This window comes from Triticum dicoccoides, chromosome 1B (assembly GCF_002162155.2).
Source record: "Triticum dicoccoides isolate Atlit2015 ecotype Zavitan chromosome 1B, WEW_v2.0, whole genome shotgun sequence".
Classification (NCBI taxonomy): Eukaryota; Viridiplantae; Streptophyta; class Magnoliopsida; order Poales; family Poaceae; genus Triticum; species Triticum dicoccoides.
In genome coordinates, this window is record NC_041381.1 from 681,304,077 (window position 1) to 681,322,904 (window position 18,828).

An 18,828-nucleotide genomic window follows, 5' to 3' on the forward strand; every position below is an offset into this window, starting at 1 on the left:
ACTATAGGCACCGGAGAAGAGGACGAAGAAAAGCCTCCTTAAGGAAATGGAAGCAAACAAGAACAAATCTCAGGTAATACAAAGTATTTTGTTCATACAAACTAAGCAAAAAAGCAAGATCATGCCCTAGAAATTGCCTGCAAATTCGGCATATGTTCCCCTTTAGTTTCGTTTCTGTTTGTTGGACTTAATTTCCCCCAGTTAGAATTATTGCATACTCACAACATGTTCTTGCCTATGTATATACTATTATTTTGCCTCTACTATACCCCAATTAGCGTAACTCTACTCCCCCCTTCTTCTATCTGGCAAACGATTGTGCTTGATACGATTTGCCCCTCTTCTTGTTAATGTTTTGCGCTTGGTGCCTGCAGTGGGAAGATATTAGGGAAAATAAGAGAGATTATGGTTTAAACACAAAAGAGATGCAAGCAACTATGTGATTGATGTGAAAGCAACAACAAATTGTGAAACAAAATTAAGAAAACTAGATGCATATAAAAGTTCCTCCTTCTATCCAGGGCCAGATGGGTTTCTTCCCTCCAAACTAGTTTGATGACAGCAACTTCGTACATATTTTAGAATCAACTTTGTGTATGCATGAAACAAGACGTTCGGTGTATTTTTCCTTACTCTTTATTTTGTTTGCCTACAAACAAGGATTCAAAACCACGTGCTTTCTATGACCCCTTGATGCCACCAATTTCATGGGTGTGCTTTGATGACAACAAATTAATACATATTCATACCTTTTTGCATGCAAAAAGAATGCATGTCATCTATCATGTATGCATGCAATAAAGATTATAATCAAAATAATGTTGAATTGCTCTCTTTTTTGTTTCATAGATGGCTGGCCTTGATCTGAATGCACTACCGGATGAATGCACAGATGCAGTTACCTGGACTGATGTGCATTGTTCTGCTTTGGAAGATAATGTGTCCCTGGAGGATGTTATTATTTCCAAGAAGCCGCGTCGTGCTTCCTGCCCTGCACCTTTGGATGTCTCTGAATTGCGTCGCAGTTCTCGCCGCACCAGGTTCCAAGGATTTAAGTCTCCATCTGTTGTTGATCATCCCAGGAGGCGCCCCTTAGTCAAGCCTCACCACTCTCCTTCAGCTGCAGCTGGACCACATCTACCACTGGCGGCCCCTCGTACTGCTAGCCCATCTGCGCCTGCACCGCCTCCACCATCCACCACAATACCCCTTCTCCAGCACATCGGTGTCTCCTATTGCAGCATCTCAGCTTCAGAGCGGTCCGACGAGTGCCTTGTGCAGGCTCCATCCACTGACGATGATGGGAACCCTACCTGATCGGCTGGATCTTTTTGGTCATTGCACCAAGAGTGCACTTATCTTAGTTTCATGTCGTGCCGCAATTCCATTGCCCCTAGCCCTGTTCAATATTTTGCATGTGGTCCATCTAAACTTCTTTCATATTATATGAATTTTATTATTTGGAAGATCTTATGACGGACCATCCAAGATATTATTTTTTATGAATAGCTATCTGCATTGTGTGCTAAGATTGATGAATCAGGTAGTTCAATTGTTTGTCTCATAGAGACTAAAAAGGAAGATTTTGACCACACCTTCATTTAGAAATTCAACCCAAAAATATTAGACCAATTTGAGTTTATTCCTTATTTGGGTGCATATGCATGTTTTCTTATTGCTTGGGCCAGTTGGAATTTTACTGATTTGGTGCTTCATAGTTAACCTTTCAGTTTATTTCCGCTCTTCCAAATAAATTTTTTAACCTCACAAACATATATGGGTCATTCTCTCAGCTAGACAACTCTCTGTGGATTAGTTTCATGGGCATGATATTCCCCTTGATGGGTTACTTTTTCTTGGTGATCTCAGTTTCAGTAGATCAAGTGAAAATAAAAACAAACAAGGTGGTAATGTGGATGACATGAATGAAATCATCAGTGAGCAGTCTATGATTGACATTCCTATTAAATTTTGGCAATATACATGGAGAAATATGCAAAATAACCCGTTGCTTGAAATTTTTGACAAGGTGTTTTCCTCGGTGGAATGGACGACGATCTTCCCCAACACTTTTAAGTCACTTGCTAAACCTCTCTCACATTATGTGACCCTTTGTGGTTAGTATTGACTGTGGTATAGCCCATTGTAAATTGTTCCATTCTGAGAGCTTCTGGCCACTTCATCCCATGTTTTTTAGGTGGTGCAACAATTTTGGAACCTTCCCACCAGGGCCAACAATAGTGCCTCCTCTTTATTGGCAAAAAGAAATCTAATGCGTGATTTGAAGCACAAGAGTAAATCTATTTCAGTGTTAAAGCTTCATTAAAAAATTGAAATGAGCTTCTGCTCTAGTTGGTTGCGCTTGAAGAAAAAGGAAAACTCTGTTCTAGAGTCCAATTTCAAATATGTCCTCAAAGCACATATATTAATGCTCCTCACTTACCAGAATCATATACTGGAAGAAACGTTGTACCTATTGTTGGGTCATCCTTGGTGATGAGAACACAAAAGTATTTTCATGCCAGAGAAAAAGAAAGATACACGTGCAACTCATTTGCTTTAGTCTCAATGCCCGATGGTCGTGGGCTGGAATCACATTCAGAGAAGGCAGTTCCTTTTTATGCGGAGTTCAAGCAATGAATGGAAGTCTCTTTCCCTCCTAACATGTGTTTTGATCTTGCTAATTTGATACAATGTGTTGAGGATTTGGATCATGTTTCTGGTCCTCACCCATGAAGAATTAGGAAATGCCTTTATGAAAATTCAGCTGATCATGCTCCTGGGCCAGAAGGTTCTAATGGTCTGTCAGCATTCTGGGATCGAGGGTACCCAGACCTGCCTGCCCGCGGCCTAGCGCGTGGCTCTGCTAAGGGCCCAGTACAACCCAATTCCAGGACTTCACGGACAAGACCCTCACGAGGGCCCCTGCCTCGCGAGGAGAACGACATCAAGGCCCCTCGAGGAGCGGTCCCCCGAGGACGCCTCCCGAGGAGCAGAGACCTCTATGCCAGCCTCCTGCCTCGCAAAGCGCGTTGACGTGAGCAATGACGACCATGGCCAGGCGGGCACCAACGGGCGTAGGAGAGGACAGTTTCCTCTTTGGTGCTAAGGAGGCAAGGATGAACGTTGGTTCCCGAGGGATCCCCCAAAGGTTTTCATTCTAGTGCAACAACACCAAGACCACGAGTTCGGCAGGATAGATGTCATCGCCGAGCCCACCACTGCATCATGACCAGAAGCTTTGCAGATGAAGACCACCTTTAGTCAGGATAGGGTGTACTCCTGTTCCCCTTTTGAATTGGTCGTTGTGGAATCCCTTCCCGCCTAAGCTATGAGGGAAGAGGACCAAGACCACTATAAAGATAGGTTAGTCTCCACCATAGAGAGGGGTCGATCCTCAAGCTCTCACGAGGCAGTTCATCACTTGTACTAGTTCATACTCGTCCTCCTCGCGAGGCAATCCACCACAAAGCAGGAGTAGGGTTTTACACCGCAAGGTGGCCAAACCTGGGTAAACCACTATGTCCACTCTTTCTTCCTGCTCGCTCATACCTGACGGGGCCAAGCCACGAGGAAATGAGTAGGGAGTTGCGGCGCCTATTCTCGGGCCCTTCCTTGCAGCACTGATAAATATAAGAGACCGAACTCTGGCCCGCGGGCCAGCCCCGTGCATGTCACCTCACCAGGTCCTTAGTGCCTTCGTCTTCTCACGAAACGATCACAAGCAGATCAGCAAGTGCGCGCCATGTAATTGGCTAATACGCAGGAACCTCAGGAGACAGGGGCTCTAGCGGCCTTGACGACACCTTGCCGCCTCAGGAAGGCCTGCCTCAATCAGGCAGCGGTTTGGTCCTCTAAAGTCTAAGTAAAATCGCTTCGTATGCCGCATGCCACGGGCGCCCCTGATGACCCACAAGTATAGGGGATCAATCGTAGTCCTTTCGATAAGTAAGAGTGTCAAACCCAATGAGGAGCATAAGGAAATGACAAGTGGTTTTCAGCAAGGTATTTTCTGCAAGCACTGAAATAGTCGGTAACAGATAGTTTGATAGCAAGATAATTTGTAACGAACAAGTAATGGTAATGGTAAATAAAGTGCAGCAAGGTAACCCAATCCTTTTGTGGCAAAGGACAGGCCAAAATAGTCTCTTATGATAATCAAAGCGTTCTAGAGGGTACACGATAATTTCACCATGTCACTTTCATCATGTTGGTTTGTGATACGTCTCCAACGTATCTATAATTTTTGATGTATGCATGCCATGTTTATAATATTTTTACATGATTTTGGTATGATTTGGTTAGAACTAACCCGAACTAACGCTGTTTTCAGCAGAACTACCGTGGTGTTGTTTTTGTGCAGAAATAAAAGTTGTCGGAATGCGCTAAAAATCAATGGAGAATTTTTCTGGAAAATATAAAAAATACTGGAATGATGAGTTACTCGAGGGGAGTCCCGTGGGCCACACGAGGGTGGAGGGCGTGCCCCCTGCCTCATGGACTCTCCGTGGGCCCCCCTGACTTGTTCTCAACGCCAACCTCTCCTATAAATCCCCAAACCTCCAGAACATAACCTAAATCGGGAGTTCCGCCGCCGCAAGCCTATGTAGCCACCAAAAACCAATCGGACCCTGTTCCGGCACCCTGCCGGAGGGGAGATCCATCACCAATGGCCATCTTCATCACTCCGGCGCTCTCCATGACGAGGAGGGAGTAGTTCACCCTCGGGGCTGAGGGTATGTACCAGTAGCTATGTGTTTGATCTCTATCTCTCTCTCTCTCTCTCTCTCTCTCTCTCTCTCTCTCTCTCGTTCTTGATATCGCACGATCTTGATGTATCGCGAGCTTTTCTATTATAGTTGGATCTTATGATATTTCTCCCCCTTTACCTTCTTGTAATGGACCGAGTTTTCCCTTTGAAGTTATCTTATCGGATTGAGTCTTTAAGGATTTGAGAACACTTGATGTATGTCTTGCGTGGGATACCCGTGGTGACAATGGGGTATTATATTGATTCACTTGATGTATGTTTTGATGATCAACTTGTGGGTCCATGACCTTGGGAATCTATGCATAGGGGTTGGCACACGTTTTCGTCTTGACTCTCCGGTAGAAACTTTGGGGCACTCTATGAAGTTCTTTGTGTTGGTTTGAATAGATGAATATAAGATTGTGTGATGCATATCATATAATCATACTCGCGGATACTTGAGGTGATATTGGAGTATCTAGGTGACATTAGGGTTTTGGTGATGTGTGTCTTAAGGTGTTATTTTACTATGAACTCTAGGGTTGTTTGTGATACTTGTAGGAATAGCCCAATGGATTGATCGGAAAGAATAACTTTGAGGTGGGTTCATACCCTACAATAATCTCTTCATTTGTTCTCCACTATTAGTGACTTTGGAGTGACTCTTTGTTGCATGTTGAGGGATAGTTATATGATCCAATTATGTTATTATTGTTGAGAGAACTTGCACTAGTGAAAATATGAACCCTAGGCCTTGTTTCGAAGCATTGCAATACCATTTGTGCTCACTTTTATCACTAGTTACCTTGTTGTTTTTATAATTTCAGATTATAAAAATATATATCTACCATCCATATTACACTTGTATCACTATCTCTTCGCCGAACTAGTGCACCTATACAATTTACCATTGTATTGGGTGTGTTGGGGACACAAGAGACTCTTTGTTATTTGGTTGCAGGGTTGTTTGAGAGAGACTATCTTCATCCTATGCCTCCCACGGATTTATAAACCTTAGGTCATCCACTTGAGGGAAATTTGCTATTGTCCTACAAACCTCTGCACTTGGAGGCCCAACAATGTCTACAAGAAGAAGGTTGCGTAGTAGACATCAAGCTCTTTTCTGGCGCCATTGCTGGGGAGGTTAGTGCTTGAAGGTATAACTTTAGATCTTGCAATCAAATCTTTTAGTTTCTTGTTTTATCACTAGTTTAGTGTATAAAAGAAAGCTACAAAAAAAATTGGAATTGAGGGTGCCTCATATGCTTCATCTTTTTAATGTCTTTCGTGAAAATGATGGAAAGGAAAATTGTGCCAAAGTGTTAGAAGAAGAATGCATTAAAAATGTTTGGCACTAAATATTTGAATGATGAGCATGATTGCTATGTTGTTAGTGTGAATTCCTTAAATATCCATGATACTAATGATATGCAAAGCCACAAGCTTGGGGAAACTATGTTTGATGAAGATGATATTTTTAGTCCCCCAAGTTTTGATGAGCAAATTTATTTTGATGAAAGCATGCCTCCTAGGACATGTATGCTATAAAGAATAATGATAACCATGAAACTTGTCATCATGATTTTAATTTTCAATTGGATTATGCCTCACATGATAGTTATTTTATTGAGTTTGCTCCCACTACTATTCATGAGAAGAAATTTGCTTATGTGGAGAGTAATTAAAATTCTATGCTTATGCATCATGAAAAGAATGCTTTATGTGATAGTTATATTGTTGAATTCATTCATAATTCTACTAAAAATTATTATGAGGGAGGAACATATGCTTCTACATATTGCAATAATATCAAGTTTCCTCTCTATGTGTTGAAAATCTTGAAGCTATGCTTGTTTTGCCTTCCTATGCTAGTTGATTCTTGTTCGCATAAGTTGTTTGCTCACAAAATCCCTAGGCATAGTAAGTGGGTTAGACTTAAATGTGCTAGTAATATTCTTCATGATGCTCTCTTTGTGTTTCAATTCTTATCTTTTATGTGAGCATCATTGAAATCATCATGCCTAGCTAAAAAGGCATTAAAGAAAAGCGCTTGTTGGGAGACAACCCAATATTTACCCTTACTGTTTTTGTGTGTTAACATGATTATGCTACTGTAGTAATTATGTTTTATAGCTTTTGTTTCAATAAAGTGCCAAATAAGACCTTTAGGATAGCTTACGGTGATAGTTGTGTTGATCCTTCTGAAAATCAGAAACTTTTGCTCCCAGTAAATTAGTTTTGATAATTCACATTAACGTGATTTTGATCTGATTCATTTTGATCTGGATTGTTAAACAAATTTCTTAGAACTTCCTAATTTGGCTGAATTGTTGGAGTTACATAAGTATTTGAGAGTTACAGAATACTGCAGACTGTTCTGTTTTTGATAGATTCTATTTTCTATGTGTTGTTTGCTTATTTTGATGAATCTATGAGTAGTATCGGAGGGTATGAACCATAGGGAAGTTGTAATACAGTAGATATTACACCTATATAAATAAATAATGAGTTCACAACAGTACCAAAAGTGATGATTTATTTTCTTATACTAACGGAGCTTACACGTTTGTTGTGAAGTTTTCATGTTTTGGGTAAAGATTTGATGGACTATGGAATAAGGAGTGGCAAGAGCCTAAGCTTGGGGATGCCCAAGGCACCCCATGGTAATATTCAAGGACAACCAATCATCTAAGCTTGGGGATGCCCCGGATGGCATCCCCTCTTTCGTCTTCGTTCATCGGTAACTTTACTTGGAGCTATATTTTTATTCACCATATGATATGTGTTTTGCTTGGAGCATCATTTTATTTTATTTTGTTTTGCTTGCTGTTTGAATAATATAACAAGATATGCAATTCTTAAATGTTAGAGAGTCTTCACATAGTTACATAATTATTCGACTACTCATTGATGTTCACTTATATCTTTCAGAGTAGTTTGCCGTTGGCTCTAGTGCTTCACTTATATCTTTTTAGAGCATGGCGGTGGTTTTATTTTGAAGAAATAGATGAACTCTCATGATTCACTTATATTATTTTGAGAGTCTTAAACAACATGGTAATTTGCTTAGGTTATGAATTTAGTCCTAGTATGATAGGCATCCAAGAGGGATATAATAAAAACTTTCATATAAAGTGCATTGAATACTAAGAGAAGTTTGATTCCTTATGATTGTTTTGAGATATGAGTATGGTGATATTAGAGTCATGATAGTGAGTAGTTGTGAATTTGAGAGATACTTGTGTTAAAGTTTGTGATTCCTGTAGCATGCACGTATGGTGAACCGTTATGTGATGAAGTTAGAGCATGATTTATTTTTTGATTGTCTTCCTTATGAGTGGCGGTCGGGGATGAGCCATGGTCTTTTACTACCAATCTATCCCCCTAGGAGTACGCGCGTAGTACTTCGTTTTGATAACTAATAGATTTTTGCAATAAGTATGTGAGTTCTTTATGACTAATGTTGAGTCCATGGATTATACACATTCTCACCCTTCCACCATTGCTAGCCTCTCTAGTACCGCACAACTTTCGTCGGTATCATAACACACCATAACCTTCCTCAAAACAGCAACCATACTTCTCTCATGAAAATCATTGAGTTGCATGAAGTTTATGAATTGGAAATAATTCCAAATGAAAGTCAAATCTTTTCAAACCCCTTTTCATTTATTTAAATGGAAGAAGTCATGTCATCTTCTCTCTAGAGTTTTGTGTTTGAGATATATTGCCATGCAACTTTCCACCATTCCGTTTATTATGACACGCTTCATCATTGTCATATTGCTTTGCATGATCATGTAGTTGACATCGTATTTGTGGCAAAGCCACCTTTCATAATTCTTTCATACATGTCACTCATGATTCATTGCACATCCCGGTACACCACCGGAGGCATTCATCTAGAGTCATATTTTGTTCTAAGTATCGAGTTGTAATTCTTGACTTGTAAGTAAATAAAAGTGTGATGATCTTCATTATTAGAGCATTGTCCTAGTGAGGAAAGGATGATGGAGGCTATGATTCCCCCACAAGTCGAGATGAGACTCCGGACGAAAAAAATAAAAAAAAGAGGCCAAAAAAGGGAGAAGGCCCCCAAAAAAATGAGAGAAAAAGAGAGAAGGGGCAATGCTACTATCCTTTTACCACACTTGTGCTTCAAAGTAGCACCATGATCTTCATGATAGAGAGTCTCCTATGTTGTCACTTTCATATACTAGTGGGAATTTTCATTATAGAACTTGGCTTGTATATTCCAATGATGGGCTTCCTCAAAGTGCCCTAGGTCTTCGTGAGCAAGCAAGTTGGATGCACACTCACTTAGTTTCTTTTTGAGCTTTCATACACTTATAGCTCTAGTGCATCCGTTGCATGGTAATCCCTACTCACTCACATTGATATCTATTGATGTGCATCTCCATAGCCCGTTGATACGCCTAGTTGATGTGAGACTATTCTTCTTCCTTTTTTGTCTTCTCCACAACCACCATATTCTATTCCACCTATAGTGTTATGTCCATGGCTCATGCTCATGTATTGCGTGAAAGTTGAAAAAGTTTGAGAACATCAAAAGTATGAAACAATTGCTTGGCTTGTCATCGGGGTTGTGCATGATTTAAATATTTTATGTGACGAAGATAGAGCATAGCCAGACTATATGATTTTGTAGGGATAACTTTCTTTGGCCATGCTATTTTGAGAAGACATGATTGCTTTATTAGTATGCTTGAAGTATTATTGTTTTTATGTCAATATTAAACTTTTGTTTTGAATCTTGTGGATCTGAATATTCTTGCCACAATAAAGAAGATTACATTGATAAATATGTTAGGTAGCATTCCACATCAAAAAAATCTGTTTTTACCATTTACCTACTCGAGGACGAGCAGGAATTAAGCTTGGGGATGCTTGATACATCTCCAACGTATCTATAGTTTTTGATGTATTCATGCCATGTTTATAATATTTTTACATGATTTTGGTATGATTTGGTTAGAACTAACCCGGACTGACGTTGTTTTCAACAGAACTACCGTGGTGTTGTTTTTGTGCAGAAATAAAAGTTCTCGGAATGCGCTCAAAATCAACGGAGATTTTTTTCTAAAAAATATAAAAAATATTGGGATAAAGAGTTACCGGAGGGGAGTCACGTGGGCCCCACGAGGGTGGAGGGCGCCCCCTAGGGCGTGCCCCTGCCTCGTGGACTCTCCGTGTAGCCCCCCCCCCCTGACTTGTTCTCGACGCCAACCTCTCCTATAAATCCCCAAACCTCCAGAACATACCTAGATCGGGAGTTCTGCCACCGCAAGCCTCTGTAGACACCAAAAACCAATCGGGACCCTATTCCGGCACCCTGACGGAGGGGGGATCCATGACCAGTGGCCATCTTCATCATCCCGACGCTCTCCATGATGAGGAGGGAGTAGTTCACCCTCGGGGCTGAGGGTATGTACCAGTAGCTATATGTTTGATCTCTCTCTCTCTCTCTCTCTCGTATTCTTGATATGGCACAATCTTGATGTATCACGAGTTTTTGTATTATAGTTGGATCTTATAATGTTTCTCCCCCTCTACCTTCTTGTAATGGATTGAGTTTTCCCTTTGAAGTTATCTTATCGGATTGAGTCTTTAAGGATTTGAGAACACTTGATGTATGTCTTGCGTGGGATACCTGTTGTGACAATGGGGTATCCTATTGATGATGTATGTTTTGGTGATCAACTTGCGGGTTACGTGACCTTGGGAATCTATGCATAAGGGTTGGCACATGTTTTCGTCTTGACTCTCCGGTAGAAACTTTGGGGCACTCTATGAAGTTCTTTGTGTTGGTTTGAATAGATGAATCTGAGATTGTGTGATGCATATCGTATAATCATACACGCGGATACTTGAGGTGATATTGGAGTATCTAGGTGACATTAGGGTTTTCGTTGATGTGTGTCTTAAGGTGTTATTTTACTACAAACTCTAGGTCGGTTTGTGACACTTGTAGGAATAGCCCAATGAATTGATCGGAAAGAATAACTTTGAGGTGGTTTCATACCCTACAATAATCTCTTCGTTTGTTCTCCGCTATTAGTGACTTTGGAGTGACTCTTTGTTGCATGTTGAGGGATAGTTATATGATCCAATTATGTTATTATTGTTGAGAGAACTTGCACTAATGAAAGTATGAACCCTAGGCCTTGTTTCGAAGCATTGCAATACCATTTGTACTCACTTTTATCACTAGTTGCCTTGTTGTTTTTATAATTTCAGATTACAAAAATATATATCTACCATCCATATTACGCTTGTATCACCATCTCTTTGCCGAACTAGTGCACCTATACAATTTACCATTGTATTGGGTGTGTCGCGGACACAAAAGACTCTTTGTTATTTGGTTGCAGGGTTGTTTGAGAGAGACCATCTTCATCCTACGCCTCCCACGGATTGATAAACCTTAGATCATCTACTTGAGGGAAATTTGCTACTGTCCTACAATCCTTTGCACTTGGGGCCCAACAACGTCTACAAGAAGAAGGTTGCGTAGTATACATCAGTTTGATTCGTGTTTGCTACTTTGATAATTTGATATGTGGGTAGACCAGTGCTTAGGTGCAGTTCTTACTCGAACAAACCTCCTACTTATGATTAACCCCCTCGCAAGCATCCGTAACTATGAGAAAAGTATTAAGATAAAATCTAACTATAACATTAAACTTTTGGATCCAAATCATCCCCTTACGAAGTAGCGCATAAATTAGGGTTTAAGCTTCTGTCACTCTAGGAACCCATCATCTAATAACTACTCTACAATGCAACCCTTAGGCTCAAATATGTTGAAGTGCCATGTAGTCGACGTTCACATGACACCACTAAGGAAATCACAATATACATATCATCAAAATATCGAATACATGTCAAGTTCACATGATTACTTGCAACATGACTTCTCCCGTGACCTCAAGAACAAAATTAACTACTCACAAATGATAATCAAGATCAAGATCAGAGGGGTATTAAATGGCATAATGGATCTGAACATATAATCTTCCACCAAATAAACCATATAATAATCAACTACAAGATGTAATCAACACTACTAGTCACCGACAGGTACCAATCTGAGGTTCCGGTACAAAGATTGAACACAAGAGATGAACTACAGTTTGAGAGGAGATTGTGCTGTTGAAGATGTTGATGGAGATTGCTCTCCCAAAGATGAGAGGGTTGTTGGTGATGATGATGGCTTCGATTTCCCCCTCCGAGAGGGAAGTTCCCCCGGTGGAATCGCTCCGTCGGAGGGCAAAAGTGCTCCTGCCCAAGTTCCGCCAGAAGACGGCGGCGCTTCGTCCCGAAAGTCCTCTTCTTATTTTTTGTAGGTCAAAATGACCTATATACCAGAAGATGGGCACCAGAGGTGGGCTGGGCTGAGCACAACCCACCAAGGCGCCTGGGGGGCCTGGCGCGCCCTAGTGTCTTATGCTCACCAGGTGGCCCCCCTCAGGTAGTTATTAGCTCCAGTATTTTTTATATATTTCAAAATAATTCTCCGTAAATTTTCAGCTCATTTGGATAACTGTAGAATAGGTAACTCTGACATAGCTTTTTAAGGTCCAGAATTCCAGCTACCAACATTCTCCCTCTTTGTGTGAAACTTGCATATTACGAGAGAAAAGACATTAGAATTACTCCATAAATCATTATTATGCATAAAGCCATTATACATAACACTAGGAAATCATGATGCAAAATGGACATATCAGCCCCCGCTAGGTGAACCGCTCCCTTTTGCACGAACCGCTTGCATGTTAAAAAGGGGGGCTCTTGAGCATTGCGCCTCAGTAGCCCCTACTGGCTCTTAGGCCCTCACCCTTGGCCTTGTTCCAGGCATCGCGACCTGACATACCAGCGGCGGCTAAGCTCGCCCAAGGGCCGGGTCCTGAGGACGTAGAGCACCTTGGTGAGCAAGGAACTGAGGGGCGAATCCCGCGCGGGAGCACGAGAAGTGGGGCGTGGCCCGGCCACGCTGGCACCGCTCAAAATATTAAAGAACGCCAGTCTTTTCACGCGTCCCTAGTGGGACTTGTTTTGACTCGTTTCAGAACAAAAGCGGAGGACCATGCTCCAGGAAAGCACGCCCTCACGACGCAAGAACCCCTCGCAAGCCACGAGCACCCTGAGCTAAGTCACCTTCTTCGCGCCAAGCGCGAGCTTCACTATTAACACCGGACCTCTGATTTTTGTAATCTTGTTTGGGCGGAAAACCCGTTTTTCTCTCTCGAGAGCCGCTTGTGCATCAAGGGGGACCTCTTGAGCACCGCGCCTCATGAGCTCCTACTGAACCTCGGGTCGCTTACCTCCTGGCCTTGTACACGGCATCACGACCTGGCATACCAGCAATGGCAGAAGCCTACCTGGGTACTGGGTCCCGGCGATGTAGAGCACTAAGCTACCGTGAAAGAAAAAAGGGGGCTCGAGCCCAAACGAGAAGCACCAACATAACTTGAAAACGTGGGTAAAAAATTAAGATAAAAGCACGAGCGCCGCAGTTCCTTACACGTCCCGCGGGGCCCTTCATGGTTCTGATGCAGGAAATAGAAAAAACAACAAAAGAAACAGCCTCCCGGAGGCCGCAGCTCCTGAGGCATCGGCTCCGACGCTGCTGGTGCTCAGTTGGAGTCCTCCTCCACCTTGACGCCGCAGCGTGGCGGCTCGTCGTAGTCATCGTCACTCGAGCTCCCTCGGAGGAAGCGCCATCGCTGCTGGAGGCGTTGCGGCCATCGCCAAGGGCAAATTCACCACCGAGGACGTGGCCGCTGCGATGGTCGTCGTCGTCGAAGAGGTGGTCGCCACCGCCGATGTCGCTCTCCGGGCAGCACCCCAGGCGTCCGCCGTCCTCCTCGAAGATCTTGACGAAGAGTGTCGTCGCCCTGTCGTACTTGAAGTGGAGGGTATGCCTCCCCTTCAGGCCGCAAGCGCGGGGAAACGACTTCCTCCCCCGGGTCAGGTAGACGTAGCCTGAGGGGGTGACCTCGACTTCTGCCATGAAGACCTGTTGCAGCAGCCGGCAGCTCTTCCACGAAGGAGCGGGGGAGCTGGATCCAGGTGCGCGGTGGACTCTCCATCCACACCACGAACTAGCGGGCCATGCCATCCGGGCCCGCAGGCGAGATGGTCGGACGACCGACACGTGCCTCCCCCTCGGCCTCGTCCGCCATGACCTCCGCGGTCGCTTCCGCTAGTGGGGTTCTTTTCGTGGCTGCCGATGCCGGTCCGGATCCCCAATCGAACGCGCCCGTGCCCCCGACGAGCCGCCGCGGGCATCGCAGTGGACTTGCGAGGACGACCACGACCCCTCTTGGGTGGCGGCGACTTCGGCACTTCCCGCAGCGCTTTGCCTTTCTCAGCGGCGGTGAACCTCCTCACTGGCGCCATGGCTACTAGGGTAGAAGTTTGGAGATGGAGAAGCAAGAAGACGAAGATGGTTTGGGGCTCCGTTCCCTTCGCCCTTTTATAAGCGATCGAAGCAATGATGACCTCGCAGTGCACGCGCCAGGCTTTTGTCAGCCTGGGCAATTGCTGAGGCAACATGGGGGAGTGGTGACGTCCACGCCCCATCGTGCGCCACGCGTCAAGCCTGGCCTGCAGGCGTTTGGGGCCAGCGTCACTTTGCCCTCCCCTTGCTATCTTCGCCTCGAGGCCAGGCCAAGCGTGCCTTGGGCCCGGGGGCTACTATCGGTGTTCTGGGATCGGGGGTACCCAGACCTGCCTGCCCGCGGCCCAACGCGTGGCTCCGCTAAGGGCCTAGTACAACCCAATTCCAGGACTTCACGGACAAGACCCTCGCGAGGGCCCCTTCCTCGCGAGGAGAACGACATCGAGGCCCCCCGAGGAGCGGTCCCCTGAGGCCATCTCTATGCCAGCCTCCCGCCTCGCGAGGCGCACGATGACGTGAGCCATGACGACCATGGCCTGTGCGCGCGAGTGGGCACAAGAGAGGCCAGCTTCATCTTTGGTCCTAAGGAGGCAAGAACGAACATGAGTTCCCGAGGGATCCCCCAAAGGTTTTCTTGTGCAACAAGACCAAGTCCACGAGTTCGGCAGGACGCATGTCATCGCCGAGCCCACCAATGCGTCATGACCGAAAGCTTTGCAGACGAAGAACACCTTTAGTCAGGATAGGGTGTACTCCTGTCCCCCTTTCGAATTGGCCGTTGTGGAATCCCTTCCCACCTAAGCTATGAGGGAAGAAGATCAAGGCCAATATAAATATAGGTTAGTCTCCACCCTAGAGAGGGGTCGATCCTCAAGCTCTCACGAGGCAGTTCATCACTTGTACTAGTTCATACTCATCCTCCTCACGAGGCAATCCACCAGAAAGCAGGAGTAGGGTTTTACACCGCAAGGTGGCCCGAACCCGGGTAAACCACTATGTCCACTCCTTCTTGCCGCTCGCTCGAACCCGACGAGCCCAAGCCATGAAGCAATGAGCAGGGAGTTGCAGCTACGCTAGATCTTCGCACAAGCCCCAGAGTTCGAACCTTGTTTGGGTCCGCGGAGCCCCGATTCCGACATGGTCAATTCCACAAGACTTGCTGGCATATTATTGCCCCTGTTTTTTTTTACTAAGTTTGATTACTTCCGGGCAGGGAAGATTGATTTACAGAGCCGTATTCAATCCTTGATCACTTTAGTGCCCAATACTATTACCTGAATCAGTTAATGAACACCAGCCAATTCTTTGCTTATCTCAGCCCTCAAGATGACCATCTACAATCGGTGATTCTGGAAGTTGTCCATCGCAACCAATACGACTTTATCAAGGGTCGTGTTATACCTGATTGCCTTGGCTAGGTCTTTGAATTTATTCATTAGTTCCATGCTTCTCGGAGAGAGATTTTTCATCCTTAAATTGGACTTCGAGAAAGCATATGATACAATCGAACATCACACTATCCTATATATGCTTCATCACAAAGGCTTTGATGAGAGATGGATTGTGTGGATGAAGCTTGTCCTAGAATCAGATGCTTCCTAAGTTCTTAATGGCGTTCCCGACTCTGAGGAGTTCGTAAATGAGACCCCCTTTTTATTTGTACTTTCCGCGGATCTTTTACTATTAACTATCAATTCTACTATGTGCTTGAGGGGATTGTTGTCACTTCCTATTGACCAGCCTACTATAGAGGATTTCACAGTGATCTAGTATACCAACAATAATATTATTATCCTCCCAGCTGATGATACACAATTACTTAATTTGCAAGGAATCCTGGACACTTATGCCACATCTACCGGCTTAAAGATCAACTTCCACAAATCCCAGCTCATCCTCATTGACTTTGAAGCTCAAGGAGATGATCACTTGGATAATATTCTTAGATTAGAACCATGCATTTCACGTACCCTTGGTATGCTGGTGGGTACCACTCATTCACCGATGTCTGAGCTCATGCTACTTGTTGATAAAGTTGAAATGAGATTAACCGACATTGTAGTTTGACTTAATTATGGTGGTAACTTCACCCTCATCAACTCTCCTTTGTCTTCCTTTATGACATTTGCCATGTGTGTGTGTGTTAAAGCTCCCGGTTAAGATATTTGAATTTGTGTCCTAAAACTGTTGATCAGCTGATCGCAACGGCCGTAATTCGGCTCCTGCTACCCGGGACATGATCCACCGTTGCAGAATCGTGGTGGGCTAGGCGTGCTTAACCTACAGATACAAATTCAAGGTTCCTTAGTTAAGTTCATACACAAATTCCTTCATAAGCACGATACCCCGTGGGTTTGGTTCCTTTGGAACAAGTACTGCATGCAAGACGCCCCACATGCTCAGCCATCTTGGGCTTCTTTTTGATGGCGTGATATTTCCCCCCTCAAGTATGTCTATCGGGTGTCACCACCTGTATTGTTTTGTTGGGGACACGATTCTCCTACGGAAAGATGTTTGGTGTGTTCAAACTCTTGTTCAAGATTTCATTTGCTCGGCTATTTTCTTTTGCTACCCATGAAGATACTTTAGTGCAATTTTTTTGGGGAAAACCTTGAGCCGGCAGCCCATTTCATGCTACCTCTATCTTTCAAAGCCAGTGCAGATCTCATTCTCTTGTCAAAGTGGCTTTTGAATACCCAGGTGGACCCTCTAGCCACTGATACTTGGATATTTACCTAGGGATATATGAGATATCTGCCTAGTAAATTTATAGCTTTTATTTTTGGCATGTTTTCACCCTTCCTACCTTCAAGCCATTTGGAGAACCAAGTCTACTATGCAGCACAAAGTCTTTGCATGGCTTCTTTTCTGGACCGCCCCGACACCAGAAATATGCTTCGACATAAACACTACAACATTGTCATTGATTTCTCTTGCCTTCTTTGCAACACCATTGAAGAGGTTCCCCCCGTAGTTAATACATTTGATTTTTTGGAGAGTTATATGAAGTCCATTGGTGATGCTAGGAAGTATAGCACCGAGGAAATAGTGAAGTGTAAAATGCTGGTTACTGGCCTGAAGTGGGAGTTACACCAGTTCCTAGGCTTTGACCACCTCCTGCTAGTGACTACATTGCTTTGTTAGTAGATAGATCCTACTTAGTGGAGTCTGGCGCGGCGGCGGTAGGGGTGATTCTCTGGCAACTCGATGGATCAGTTATTTTCGCAGCATATAGGTTTATTTTCAACTATAACAGTGCACTGGAAGTGGAGATACGTGCAATCATGCAAGGGATGACTCTTGATATACAACACTCAAATCTTCCGGTCATCGTCCAATCTGACTCCAGTGTGGCATTGTTCTGTCTAACAGGGGATGTATTAGATCGTTCTGCCTATGAACATCCCCTTGCTGAAATTAAGGCGTTGATGAGAGACAGAGAGTTTATTCCCCAGAAATTGAGTATGGATTAGAATAGGGTTGCCGACCGCTTGGCAAATTATAGTCGTATAGAGTGTACCACGGCTGTGTGAATGCACCTAGGACCATCATGTATCAAAGATCTTTTGTCTCTCGACTGTAACTCTATCAATATGGAATAAAACTCCTTTTTCCCCGAAAAAAAAACCACTGACGAAGAGGAGAACCGTGACCATTTGTTTTTTCACTTCTAGTTTAGTTCTTCTTGTTGGAACTTATTAAACTTGAGCTGCCCCCCAGCCCTTGACCTTTACGACATGATTATTGTTGCTGTCTCTAGGTGGAATGACCCTCTCTTCAATGAACTAGTGATTCTTGGGGCTTGGAATATTTGGAAAATGGGGATCAGGCCTACTTTGATGTAATTCCACTGGACCTCCCCTCCTGGTTCCCCCTAGTGCGCACTGATCACCTACATTTCAGCTACAAGGCCAGACCAGAGCATAGAGACTTTCTTTCTGCTTTAAACAGAAAACTTGCATCTTTAATTTGTGCAGTCACTTGCTTTGTCTACCTTGTTATTCGAAGAACATAGTACTGAGCGACAAAGCGGTTAAAACCATCGTGCAGCTAGCTAGACTGCCGACTATCTGACATACGGATCTGGGGCCTCCATCAGTCGGCTTCGACTGAAGTCGTCGTCTGATTAGCTACAGGTGGTCACGCATCCAGTCCAGTCCCCAGCCAGCAGCACCACATCACGGCCAGCACTGTTCAAATGGTCATGCGGATTAGCCCTGCACAGTTTGTTCGACCCACTCTCACACTCAACGGCCGTCAGATAGAATGCCTGACGCACTCTAATTATCATATTATATAAAAGCAGTAATTGGAAAACCGAATCAGCAAATGGTCCCATGGTCTAGTGGTTAGGACATTGGACTCTGAATCCAGTAACCCGAGTTCAAGTCTCGGTGGGACCTTCTTTTTCCTTCCTTTTTTCTGTTCTTGAAAAGGACGCCATTCCCTATTCTTTTCAAGGAAAAAGCTTCCTGACTAATAATATCTTAATTGTCAATTACTACGTCTGTACCAAAATAAGATGTTTTCTAGGCTAAACAAGATTAGAAAATCGTCTTATATTTAGATACGGAGGGAATTTTCGTTCTCGCTATTATTTTGAATCTTCCCTGCAGAGTATGTATTTTTTTTTGGAAATTCCCATATAAACTAG

General features: G+C 43.9%; 1 protein-coding gene and 1 non-coding gene across 2 annotated transcripts; both read left to right on the plus strand.

Moving 5' to 3' along the window:
- On the plus strand, positions 1–1,471 carry LOC119312439. The gene is made up of 2 exons (XM_037588164.1): positions 1–73; positions 850–1,471. The coding sequence occupies exons 1-2, from the start codon at positions 47–49 to the stop codon at positions 1,315–1,317; spliced, it is 495 nt and encodes a 164-aa protein (XP_037444061.1). The 5' UTR covers positions 1–46; the 3' UTR covers positions 1,318–1,471.
- Positions 1,472–18,505: 17,034 nt separating this feature from the next.
- On the plus strand, positions 18,506–18,577 carry TRNAQ-CUG. The gene has a single exon. It is a non-coding gene; the product is annotated as a tRNA-Gln (tRNA).
- Positions 18,578–18,828: the final 251 nt, after the last annotated feature.

Bases quoted from the DNA above. Each gene is read 5' to 3' on its own strand.
- LOC119312439 (XM_037588164.1), top strand. From the start codon at position 47: ATGGAAGCAAACAAGAACAAATCTCAG. The intron at 74-849 runs GTAATACAAAGT...TTTGTTTCATAG, and splicing joins CAAACAAGAACAAATCTCAG to ATGGCTGGCCTTGATCTGAA.